The sequence below is a fragment of the Sparus aurata genome, chromosome 20 (assembly GCF_900880675.1).
Source record: "Sparus aurata chromosome 20, fSpaAur1.1, whole genome shotgun sequence".
Lineage (NCBI taxonomy): Eukaryota > Metazoa > Chordata > Actinopteri > Spariformes > Sparidae > Sparus > Sparus aurata.
The window spans coordinates 14,167,013-14,180,698 of NC_044206.1; the positions used below are offsets into that span (position 1 = coordinate 14,167,013).

The 13,686-nt window shown below is 41.7% G+C and overlaps 1 protein-coding gene across 1 annotated transcript; it reads left to right on the top strand.

Annotated features, from left to right (window-relative positions):
• Window positions 1-210: 210 nt before the first annotated feature.
• Window positions 211-4,756, top strand: pgap3 (post-GPI attachment to proteins phospholipase 3). The gene is made up of 8 exons (XM_030399970.1): window positions 211-634; window positions 1,575-1,672; window positions 1,868-2,020; window positions 2,123-2,185; window positions 2,714-2,775; window positions 2,932-3,068; window positions 3,370-3,574; window positions 3,823-4,756. Exons 1-8 carry the CDS (start codon window positions 364-366, stop codon window positions 3,884-3,886), a joined length of 1,053 nt encoding a protein of 350 aa, XP_030255830.1. The 5' UTR covers window positions 211-363; the 3' UTR covers window positions 3,887-4,756.
• The last annotated feature ends 8,930 nt before the right edge of the window (window positions 4,757-13,686 follow it).

Below are 13,686 nucleotides of genomic sequence, written 5' to 3' on the forward strand. Positions count from 1 at the left end.
AGCCAGCAATATTTTAATTTACAATATCCGCATTGGTCCTAACATAAAAGTGGGCTTACAAAAGGTGTATTACTTATAGAAGGTGCTTGGGAAACTTAGACCGCACGCAGATGATACTCCAGTGGGCACTCGAGGTCTCGTCTCACAAAAGAAAATGTTCTACCAATCGCCAACCAGCGCATGTTTTATTTTGGAAATGTCGACCGGAAACGTTCTGGGAGTGTGTAACTTGACCCTGATCAGAGAGCAGGGGGAGCAGTGAAGGTACAGCACTGTAACTCTGAAACCTTTCAGGCCCGGTCAGTCGCCTCAAACTAGGGATGGCTGTCTGGTAATGTGGACCGTCGGCTGTGGGAGCCATCGATGCAGCTGTCGTCCAGCCGTGCCTTCGTGAGTTCTGACGGGACGAGACCGACCACCATGGCCTCAGCGATACCCCGCTGCACATCTGTCAAACTCCTCGCTGTGGCCACTGTCTTCCTGCTCCTCGTATCGGTGACCACTGTGCAGTCCTCTCAAGGCGACAAGGAGCCGGTTTACCGAGACTGTGTGAAGCAATGTGTCCGGACCAACTGCACCGGGGCTCGGCTACGGGGCTTTCAGTCTGCCCAGCCGCAGTACATGGCGCTGACAGGTGAGTCGTTGTCGTTGTTATTGTTGTTGTAGGCAGCAGGTAAGTTAAGCTAACTTAGCTTGTTAGCAGTCTGTTGCTGCATTCCTCCACAAGCTACCCACTGGACTTAGCTATAATATATCTAGCTGTGTTGTAACATTCGTTAAAAGCATCCCTTTGAGCGTCTTTGCTAACAGTTACCATTCATTCTGTGTTGGCTCATCCCTGCTGCTGCTGTGTGTGTGTATGTGTGTGTGTCATGGCTGCTGTGTGACTTTTAACGCGGTGTGTCTTCGCAACTTCTGAAGAAACGTGATACTGATCCAAACTGTAGGCTTCACTGAAACAGACTTGAATGTTGAATGCCAGTTATTCCGGCTGAGCAAGGTGTCACAAAGGGCCTATAGAAACTCCACCCTCCACCTCCATTGACAACTGTATGGGGGTGAATGTGTGAGACTTTGAATCAACATCTAATCACCGGTCTTACATGTCTGATAATAAGGAGGGGATAACACTTTATAACAGCCATCATTAATAGATAATATAGTTGAACTGATGTATATAATACTTTGTTTATAACATTATTTGAATGGCCACTGAAGTTGCAACTGATGTTTAAAAGCCCCTACAGTGGGTTAGTAAATGGTTTATAATGCATATCATTGCTTGTTAACTGTGGAATAACTATTAAGAGCACATTTTTAAGGCTGCGATTAGCCAATATTTCTAGCAGTTCACAATTTTGTTTGAATTTTTGCTCAAAAATTCATGTAAACAATGATTTTATTGTTGGAGTCTTTCAACCTGACCAAAACGTTTTCCAGATGTATCATCATATTTTGTTGAATATTTGTACCTCTTACAAGTGTTATCTGAGAGGCCAGATGAACTTTGACCTTTGACCTGTGTTGTGCCCGTTCACGCCCTCACCTCGTCTCTCTTTGTTCCTGTGTCCCAGGTTGGACATGTCGCGATGACTGTCGCTATCAGTGCATGTGGACCACTGTGGGGCTTTACCAGGCCGAGGGTTACAGGGTCCCACAGTTCCACGGCAAGGTTTGTGTTCACTCACCAAACTCTGTCACAGACTCTCAGCCGCAGTTGTTCTGTATTGGGGAGGATGTTGAGCTCTGGCTTCATTATCTGTTCACTTTAATCAGGACAATATATGAGAGCGAAACAACAAGTGCTCTAGTATTGGTTTTGTCTTCACCGATTTGATTAAAATGTTTTGTATTTTATTTTCCATAGTGGCCATTTGCGCGCTTCCTGTGTTTCGAGGAGCCGGCCTCGGCCCTGGCCTCGCTGCTTAACGGCCTGGCTTGCCTTCTCATGCTGCTGCGCTATCGCAGCACGGTGCCACGCCAGAGCCCCATGTACCACACCATCAACGCCTTCTCTCTGGTGAGATGGAGAAAATGACTTTAACACAGATAGATACACCGATACTGTTGTGTCATGATCATTGTACCATTCATAACAAGACCCTGTGTGTGTTTTCTTTAGGTATCTCTTAATGCCTGGTTCTGGTCGACAGTGTTTCACACCCGGGACACCTATCTAACTGAGGTAATAGTTGTTGACCGCCTGGGTTTTATCAAATTTTATGACAAATATTTTATCCAAGAGTTTGGTTTCTCTCTATCTGACCTATACAAAATAAATAACCTCCTACCTTTCGGTTTGGTCCACCTACTCTTAACAGAGACTTCTGTTCAGCTAGCTTGCAATTTATTTAGAGGGCTGGTGAGAGCCATCAGGACTCAACATGCACACATGGGACAAAGCGATGAGCAGAGCACAGCCAGAAGAAACATTTTCACAGTAAAATGATTCAGTGTTTATTTAAAAAGCAACACTTCATTGTATGTTGAGTGGAGAGCAGCTAAAATGACTTCCCAACTGCCAGACCGCCTGCTGCGATGAGCGTTTTTCTGTTTTAATGGCTAACAAGCTTAGCTAATCAGCAACATCCTAATGCCATTACTGACAAGCCCTCCAGCTGTGTGTGGTATATTTTCAGCAACATACAACAGGCACAAGTCTCTTTCTCTTGATGTTGGCTCAACTCTGCTAATGTATGTATGTCTGTTTCAGAAAATGGACTATTTCTGTGCCACGGCTGTCATTCTTTACTCAATCTACCTGTGCTGTGTCAGGTAAGCTCTAAAACAGAATTTCCATGTGACTCACAAATGTTTTCTTTATCGTTCATCCCGGTTAACATGCTGTCTAAAATACCAATACTAATAATGTAAAGCACATCGCTGTTACATCACTTCCTCTTCTGTTTTGCCCGTCTCTCTCTTCATCAGAACGTTGGGCCTGAGGCGACCCGGGGTGTCGAGCATGGTGGGCGTCCTGCTCATCTTGGCCTTTACTTCGCACGTGTCCTACCTGACCTTTGTCAGTTTCGACTACGGCTATAACATGGCTGCTAACGCCACCATTGGTACGGCGAATTCAACTTAAAAGTCACATTGAAGCTCGTATTTAGTTGGTTGTAATGATCATTATACACTGATGTACTGTCCTAGGATTATTGTTGTTTGGAGCCCTGTCTGCCAATGGCTTGTTTTTTTTTTATTTTATTTGTGTTTAATTTTAATTGTATGGCATCAGAAGCAGTTCAACTTAAAAAAAAAAGAGAAACGTGAAAGAGAAGGGGCATATAGACGTTACCAGCAATAACCAATGATTACACATAAAGAGCCATTTGTCAAAGACCTTTAAACGTGTTTTCGTCTTTAAAGGCATGGTGAACCTCCTGTGGTGGCTGTGTTGGTGCTGGCAGAACCGGCGGACCCTGCCATACTGGTGGAAGTGCGGCCTGGTGGTGATGCTGCTTCACGGTCTGGCTCTGCTGGAGCTGCTGGACTTCCCCCCGATGCTCTGGATCCTAGATGCTCACGCTGTGTGGCACCTGAGCACCATACCAGTCCACTTCCTCTTCTACAGGTTCGTCCACTCAACTGCCCCCTGTATGTTTCGTAGCTTTTCTGAGGAGAAGGCACTTAAAAGATAACACAGTTAGCTCACTGTTAGCCTGTAGGTGGTGCACAAAAGCGGTCAACTGTCGTGTACTGGAAGTATCTTCCAAAGTGTCAGAAGTGTTGGGTTTATTTTCTTTTTCAGAGATCCTTTACTGATTTGTTTGGGAAGAGGTTTTACTCTATGAATGATCCTTACTTCCTCTCTCCCTCCAGTTTCCTGATAGACGACAGCCTTTACCTACTAAACACAGAGAAGATGGGCGTCAAAGTCGAGTAGGAGGAGCTCATCCCCTCCTCTCCACCCCTGCACCCTCGCACCACTCCTGATGGATCAGGGCAGCCGGACAACCGAACACGGACGTAGCTCAGCCTCCCAGATGACACAACATGATGCATGATACCACTATGACTTCCATCATTGTAGACATTGTTTACATATTTTCTTGTTTTTAATTTCTTTCTTTTTGTATTTATTTGGGGGTAATTTCGCTCTCCTTTCGGAATGATCGTGATTGACGCTCGCTCCACTGAACTTTGCCTTGTACTGACATGTGCTCGACGGTTCTTTTATCATTCGTCAGAACTGTAAAAGCAGGATGAAGGAGATGTTTTGTCGGGATGCATATCTTGTTGCTTTTAACTCTTCTTAAATTGATCCCCTTCACCAGCCTCTTGGCTCTGCACAAAGGGCAGTTTGCTGTGGCTGACAATAGGTGGCACCAAATCCCTTTGCCAGGCCATCATAACCTCCTCTGTTTGGTCCGGCATGTGTCGGGAGTGCATCTGTGCCAAAAGTGGACTGGCGAACGCAGAGAGGTGCCCCTTGTGAAGGGGAGGGGATTGTTCTAGAGAGAGGGGGAAGGGGGTTTATGTTTGGAGGCCATTCTAGCTGACTGTGTCTTTTTTTTTTTTCTTTTCTCACCATCACACCTTTATTTTCGTGCCTCTGTTGTTTCCACTGCTGCTTTTGTTTTCTCTCCTGTATGATTTCAGATTCTCATCAGCTGCCTTAGTTACTCGTCTCAAATCCTTTTTGTTGTCGTTGACCAATCTGTGCTTTATTCTGTTGACAGTTTTACTTTGATAACTTGATTTTTGAATTTTGGGTGGGATACGCCTGCTGATCATAAAATGTTGTTATAATTCACCTTGATTGCCTTTGAGTGTGAGGAAAAGAGGAAAATGATCGAGATAGGAAAAATAAGTTGGGGCTTTTTTTGTTTGCACCAACAGTTTCTAATAAATCCTGGGTTTGGATGGCGTGTGTGTGTGTGTGTGTGTGTGTGTGTGTGTGTGTGTGTGTGTGTGTGTGTGTGTGTGTGTGTGTGTGTGTGTGTGTGTGTGTGTGTGTGTGTGTGTGTGTGTGTGAGAATGAACGTATAGCTGTTTCCCCGACATCCATTATTTGATTTTGGTTGAATTTCATGCCGTAATATTCCCCTGAAATGTGCAAAACACAACGAGCTGCTCTACAGATGACTTGCCCTGTTTACGTCCCTCCAATTTTCTTATTTGTGGAAACTATTTTTAAATTAATTATTTTGTTTTCTTCTCACATTTGCCACTCTCAAACTCTTGAAATCATGTCATGTACATCTTCGCCCCTCAGAGGTCCCCTCCCGTATGTGCACTTTACGAGTGTGTCCGTACTTTTACATGCATTTTTTGTTCGAAATTCTGCCCATGGCTTTGTATTTCTGTGTGAGAATGTGAACAATGACCAGTGTGCGTGTGCACGTTGCCTTGACGCGACATTGTGTTGTTTTTGCAGTCATAAACTGAATCACTGTGTGTGTGTGTGTGCGTGCGTGAGAGAGAGACGGGGCTAGATTGTGCTTGATCCTTTTGTAAAACGGCAGATGTGTGTATGTGTGAGAGAGAGTGTGTGTATATATATCTATATATGTTGAAGGTTTGCTGCGTGAATGCGTGTGAGATGACGGGTAAATTTAGCTTTGCTGACAGCCTGTGATGGGGGTGGGGGAAGACTGAGGATGAAAGACTTGGAGAGGTTGTCATAGGTTTGGGTGGCAAAAAGATTCCTGACATCTTTGCAGAAATATGAGATAAGAAACATTATAAAGTGCATATTCTTTTTTTGTTTGCCAGAATAGCCCATATTTATTAAACATATTGAACACTCATTCATGATTTCACGTCTGGGGCTCAGTTATGACAGTATACCGATAGAAGGCTTAAGGAAGAACTCTCATTTTAGTCAGTCACAAAATCATCGCCACCTCAAGTCTAAAAGTACTTTTATCCTCTGACGAGAAACTTGTTGAATCATTTCATTTGTGTCTATTTTAATAATTTGAATATTTCCTGAGGAATTGGCCTCACATTGACTGTAAATCATGTCTTTGTTCACTTCCTTCTTCCTCTTTAATGACCACATCTCTCCCGGTCCTTCACTCATCTGCTGCCCCCTGCCTGCTGCCCTGTGCACCATGACCTCACCTCTCCTACTGAGTGCACTCTCCTCAACCTCACGTCTGATATTTGACCAAAAAAAATCTGAAAGATATGGAACAAATAAAAGTGTTCTTTGTTGATAAGGAATCTGGCTCGACTGCGTATTTCTTCGCCTTCTTGTTAATGTGGTTCTGCTCTTCAGTTATCTGTTTTTTTGGTCCTGCAGATATTCATAGGAATGGGTCGGCAAGAGGAATAATATATTGTAGACGTAATCAGATCATCATCAAAAGTACTTTTACAACGGTATAAAAATGCTCCATGAAAAGTCCTTCATTCAAACTACGTAAGTAAACGTTGTAGTATCAGCTGAATGTGCTTAAAGGTTATTTCAAGATCTGTATTTTCTAACCTGGAGGTCCCAACCTTTTGGATCATGAGATGTTTAAAAGAAAAGATCACAAAATTCATTCACAGCAAAACAGCATTACAGCATTCTCCTAAACCACTAAAGCAGATGGGGACTCGTTTAAAACAACAATTCTCAAACGCTAAACCCTTCTGTCAGTTACTGTATAATATCACCTCTTAGGGCCTCAAAAGAAATAGAAATGAAACCATTTGAGAGAGTTAAGAGGGGAAATGCCTCTTTTTGGTCAAAATGATGGCAGTAAGTCGTACACATCTTGAGTCACAAGGTTAGAAACGCCTTGTTTTTTATATAAATTCTCATTTTTCATGGAACTTGTAATCACAGTTGTCAAATAAAAGTATGATATTTCCCCCTGAAATATGGTGGAGGCAAATACTCACGTACCAGAAGTCTGCACTGAGTGTTTTCATAGCAGTGGGTTTCTTTGCACCGTGTCACTTCTCATCCCCGATTAAGTCTTTTTACAATGAGCTGCTTATACTTCCTTTTGTTCATTGAAATCTATATGAAATTTGTGCTCAAATGTTTTCAATGTCGGTGAGATAGCATCTTGTTTCCTAAGAGTGAATCTACATTGAGAGACATGTATATCCTTGAATCAGCCCTTTCCCCTGTTCCCCTGTTCCCCTGCTGACCTCGTTCCTTTTGTGCCAGTATTATATATTCAAAGCAAACCTCTAATATCACTGGGACAGATTCCTCTAGGCCTGGATTTGTTCTACCTGTTGATCTAAGTAAGCCGTGATATAATATTCATTATCTAATACAAGCCATTCTTTCTTAGACTTTTAAGGAATATTCTTTGCAGTCTTCGTCGCCCTTGCACTCTCTCACTTGCACACAGTATCTCTCACCCACTTGCTGGCCTCGTCCATTTTTTCACCCCACGTTGTATAAGGTTTTTAGTTGTATGTTATCAGACTACTTTTCAGAAAACTCACTTCCAAATGCACAGTTTTAAAGTTAGCACGGGGATTTTCCTGTTTCTACAGAGCCAGCATAGTTAATCGGAGACTTGCTGCCTGAGAACTCCTCATAAAACTTGGTTTATTCATTTTACACAAGTTTACAGCCGAGCAAGTCACACAACCAAGATGCTAAGTTGGCTCTCGTCTGGCTCGAAAAGGCCCGCAGCAAAGTGACTTAATCTGTGGGAACCAAACATTTAAACGGGACCAGGACCACCGCTAACCCTTGTGAAAAGTCTGGGACGTGTGTGTGCTCTGTGAGGCTCAGTGAGGAGCGTTTTTGTTGTTTCCTGATAGCTCTGTGCAGTCGGCTGGACTCTGACCCTGGCTGCTGTGGGTGGGAAGAGTGGATAGATTGGGATGAATAGAGTTTATTCTTCCTCCTTCAACTCCTGATTTGTGACCGTGAAGCGAGGGCATGAGAAATATGAAGATGCTCCGAGTATAACGGTATAGCGCGGACCATTTTCCTTTTATCAAATTCAGTGGGACACAGCTATCCGTCAGTGAATAAGGTCGAATTGGAATATCCACAATAATGCAACATTTTATAGTTATATAGACATTAGATAGACTCTGGGGTGAGGTGATGTGTGTGAATGAGTGTTTAGTTGGTTATGGTAAAAACCTGTTTGCTCTGGAAGCTCTCCCATTAATAAATGTGTTAATAAGGTCATATAACAGCTTTTTATTGAGGCCTCAGGTAGACTTTGCTTTCTGTGAGGAAGTGAGCCTCCAAGTGGACCTTTTTGTTTAACCATTGTCACACTAAACTTTATTTAAGTTGAGAAACAAAAGATTTTGGTTCTGCAGTACCTGCTGAACAGTATAATACTTCCCCTATAATACTATAATACAATTTTAAGATATGTGTGCCTTACTTCGGAACTTGAGTTTTCTGCTAGTTTATACACCTGCTCTGAATATAACTAAATTTATTTGATTGTAATAGTTTCTACTTCAGCAAATTGAGATTTTATAGCACATATCAAGTATTAAAAATCACCCTTTATTCTCTAAAAGAAGCCACTTGATGGAGTGATTCTGTTTACTCAACATTCAGATTTCGCCTGTGAATAAAGTTGTGTTCTATGTCATGTGAAACAGAATGACAAATCACGATGAAACCCAATCAAATCGAAATAGGGGAATTCTAGAACCATTGTTTTTGTGCTCGACTCTTACGAGGGCCTAAATGTCAAGATGTCTCAGCCTCTGCCGCTTCGATCCTCACAACATGAGACACTCGGATCACTTCCCCTTATATGTGCCACATTGGGTTTCTTGACTTTTGCATAGTTATAACAAATATTACTTCAGTAAAAGAGTAAAATCTTTCATCCACAGCTGGTGTTTATGTTTATCACATTTTTATACCTTGACCACAAGACTTGTGAAAATGGGTAAGGATGATTAAACAAGACAGTTTTGATGGTGCCAGCCTATTTGAAGATCCCCTCCGGCGCATTCAGATGCAAAAAAATATACAAAAAAGGCACCAGCTGCATGCGGAGGGGGACCAGCACATATGGCGGGCAGCTGTAGCTCTATATGGCACCTCTCATCATGTTTTATCAAAACATGCCACAAAATGGCTCTCGTGGATGCATGAAACATGATAAAGTGCCCACTAAATAGCTTTAAGCAAGGAATCTGTCTGTCTGTGTGTCTGTCTCTGTGTGTGTGTGTGTGTGTGTTCCTCAAATATCTCTGCGGATCAGGATCAGACTGACCTGAGACTTACAACATGGCTGCTGTGTGGTTTAAGGGTGTGCGACGTCGGATTTGTTTGGATTGCAATGATACCGTTAATAAATTATTTCATAAATGCTTTACCAATTCCACTAAAATTGTCAACCGTAGCCACCATAGCAACGTAAGCACCAGAGCCAATCACTGCAGAGCTCAAGTCCACGACACACCTTAAGAAACAAGCGGATTTATACCTGCAGCGGAAAAAAATAAATAAATAAAATAAATAAATAAATAATATAGATAAATAAATAAATAGGGGCGGTTGTGGCTCAGTGGGTAGAGCTGAGGACTAGTGACCAGAAGGTCACTGGTTCAAATCCCTGGCTCCCCTGGGCGGGACTGAGCTACAAGCCGAAGCATCCTTGAGCAAGATGCTGAACCCCAACACTGCTCCTGATGTGCAGTTGGCACCTTCGTGGCAGCCACTGCCATCAGTAAGGGCCCTGCGATGAGCTGGCGTCTCATCCAGGGAGTACCCTGGCCTTCGCCCATAGAGCCACTGGATTTGGCCCCAGTATCCCCGCTCCACCTTGAAAAAGGTGGTATAAAAGCGGTAACATCACCCGCGACCCACATGGATAAAGCGGAAGAACGAACTATAATAAATAAATAAATAAAAATATACCTGCAGCGGCGCGAGCTGGACCGGGATTTTGCCGGCGGTTCAGTCCCGTTCTGTGCATCTAAACTGACTGTTGTGGATTAATGAGACTAAACGAGTCCGGACCGGGTCTGTTCCGGTCTGAGGAGATCCAGATACGCAAGGACAACAAAGTGGATTCGGAATCTGTGGATGTTCGTGTGTAGCTAGCTGCTAGCTGCTAGCCCACCCACACGGCCCACCTCCCGAGTCGACGGACCGGACGCACAGGCATGTCCAAAACCGGAATTAGGGTAAATAATGTCTGCCACGCTTTTTCGCGAACATTGCCATCACGTTTGCTTTGTGTCTGGTGCAGGAAGAAACGGTAAAAACGGGCTTTTGTCACGAAAGTGTCCGCAAGCAGCAAGTTTGGTTGTTGAGGAAGAGGGAAAGTTGTGTGAGGGATGCCAGCGGTGATGCAGACAGCGACAGAGATGGCGAGTTTTGAGAGTTGAGAGATTTGTGACATATACGCTATATGTCACAAATCTCTCAACTCTCAAAACTCGCCATCTCTGTCGCTTTGGAGTGTATAGTTAGTATGTTATATAGTGTTTAGTGTAGTGTGTTTAGTGTAGTCATTTTTTGTGTTGTGAGTCAAAACAATGAGGAGACTGCTGAATGTGGAGCAGGCAGTGCAGCCTGCAGCCTTCATTGAGCTGAGGAGCCTGAGGCATTGCCTGCATTTAAATGTAAATAGTTACATATAACTTTGTAAATTTCAAAAACTTATGCACAAATTTAGCAAACAACAATTTATATTTGCATTATAACTAATGCAATTGGTTCATTAAACATATTTGTGGTTTTCACAGGAAAAAATCTAACTTATTCCAACTCTGATTTTATGTTATTTTGTGATTTTAGGTCCATAGTGTTAATATAATATGTCAAAATGAAAAAACATGTTTGTGGTTTTCACAGTAAAAAATCTAACTTTTTCCTACTCTGATTTTAGGTCCATAGTGTTAATATAATATGTCAAAATGAAAAAATAACTGTACGGTCACACATGTGAGGTTGTGCTGAAAATAATGACACCAAACAAGGCAAGGTAAATAGTTTTTAAGGTGAAATATAATGGTAAAATCAAAAGTAGTCAAAAACTGCCAGTTATATCCCTGACGTCCCAACTTCAAACACAACCTCATTTGGCCATCCATGAAAAAGCTATTTAACCTCCCACTTTTCTATAGGAATACATTCTTCCTACGGGCAATGCACTAGTAAGTATAAATTGAAGGTACATGTATTTTACTTGAGTATTTTTTCTTTTCATACCACTATATACTTCTACTCCACTAAATTTCAGGGGGAATCATTCTACTTTTTACTTCACTACAATTACCTGAAGGCTTTAGTTACTAGTTACTTTACAAATATTATAACAATGTATTGGGAGCTCATAAATCTAAATCAAATAGAAAGATATTTGGTCGCTGTACTGGATTTAAGTAATTTTTTATGTCCTGGTCCCAGCCTCTCAAATTTGATGATTTGTTGATTTTCCTTTAAATTACTTCAATCATTATTATAATTAGCTCATTCTGTCTGGAGTGGGATGCTCGGAGAACACGCTAAGGGCGAGTCTGGTTAGCATGCTAACATCAGAAGATACCTCTGCACGATGCTTAGACGTCTTCGAAATCACATCAAAACTGCTATTGCAGACATTTAACCAAAAACCAATTAAAAAACCCAATACTCTTTGAGACAAGGGAACTGGGTGTTTAAAAATGCTAACTGATTTCTGTGTTTGAGGACTACAAAATACACCACTCTTTAGGGAGGGAGCATATTATCACAGTAATTGCTAACTGCGGCTATTTAGAGCTGCTGAAAGCTAGTTCACTCAGTGAACCATGGACTAGCGGTCCTATCAGCTGATTCTGCCTGGAGGTGGATGCTCAGAGACCAATGCTAAGCATGGTCAGCATGCTAACTTCAGTAGATTCCTCTGCAACATGATGCTTGGACGTCCTCAACATAGTACCAAAAATGATTTCACGCAGTTAACCAAAAACCAATTTAAAAAACTCACAGACTTTGAGACGAGGGAACCAGATGCAGAAAATGATAACTGATTTCTGTGTTTTAGGACTACGAACTACACCACTCTTAACTGTTAACTGCTGCTAATTAGCGCTGCAGTTAACTAGTTCACCGTGCCGTTAGCGGTCATATTAGCTGATTCTATGGAGCCCCAGACATGACATGGTCAAAAGAAAATTAAATTGTGGCCACAATATAGCTATAGCGTGCGCACGAAATACTACTTCGTGGCCACAAAGTAGTATTTTGTGGCCACGAAATACTAAATTGTGGGTACAATTTAGTATTTCGTGGCCACGAAATAAGGATAACGTGCGCACGAAATACTAATTCGTGGCCACGAAGTAGGTATAATGTGCGCACGAAATACTAATTAATGATATCAACATAATTCCTGGACAACTGGGTAAACAAATCGAGCGCACCTTCTCTAGAAACCGTAGCCTACGTAATAGATAGATAGATAGATAGATAGATAGATACTTTATTTATCCCGATGGAAATTCAAGTGTCCAGTAGCATAAAAAATACAAAACAGACATACACTAAACATACATTAAACTAAAATTAAAAACCCTTACCTTAAGAATAGAAATAAAAATAGAATAAAAGACTAATAAAAGATATATATACATGTGTGTATATAATATAATGTAATATAATATAATATAATATATAATAATACTATAATATATGTTGTTTGTATATCTGGAGTGTGTAAAAAAAAATTATTTCCCCCTATGATTATTAAAGTATTTCTGATTCTTATATATATATAAAATGAACAGTAGCTGCAGTATACAGTGCAAAATGGTTGACAGTGCAAATGAAAGTGAAACAGTGCAAATGGATGTGCAAATATAGGTAGAAATTGTCCATCGTCTGTTAACTATTGTCCTCCTTGCCTTTACTGAGAGCTGTTAACCAGTCTGATGGCGAGGGGGACGAAAGAGTTTTTGAGTCAGTCCAGCTCCACCAACAGAAAAGACACTTAAGGTGACTGTCTTTTCTTATTCTGTTCTAGTCAATATCTTTTTATCCCGCATTTAGGCAGTGCCTTAAGTAGGCCTATAATATAGTGAACTTTTAATCGTCTGAGATTTTAATGTAGGACAAATGTCCAGAGAACAATACAGACACCTCCAGTAGTTCAGTCAGAGCAACAAAAACCTGCAAATCAATACAAACTAGATTCTGATCACTGATAGGCTATAGGTTCCCTTGGCAACACGATACATACAGTGAGGGCTACTGTAACTGCACGGCTGCGTTCACTGGCATCATTAAACGCTGCGGCTCATATAGCCTCTGTATTCCCTCAGCTGAGAGTCTGACACACGATCCTACTTTCAGATGAGATGATCAGTGAAAAGCACTGCCTAAATGCGGGATAACAAGATATTGACGAGAACAGAATAAGATAAGACACTGAGCTTATGGACATCATGTAGGCTATTGCAGGTTGTAGAGAAGGTGCGCTCGATTTGTTTACCCAGCTGTCCAGGAATTATATTAGTATCATTAATTAGTATTTCGTGCGCACATTATACCTACTTCGTTGCCACGAATTAGTATTTCGTGGGCACGTTATACTTATTTCGTGGCCACAAATTAGTATTTTGTGGCCACAATTTAGTATTTTGTGGCCACGAATTAGTAGTTCGTGCGCACGTTATAGCTATATTGATTTTTACATTTTTACATTTTTACATTTTTTTTTTACCATGTCATGTCTGGGGCTCCGTAGATTCTGCCTGGAATTGGATGCTCTGAGAACCAGGGAGGCTAAGTGCTAGCTGGTTAGCATTCTA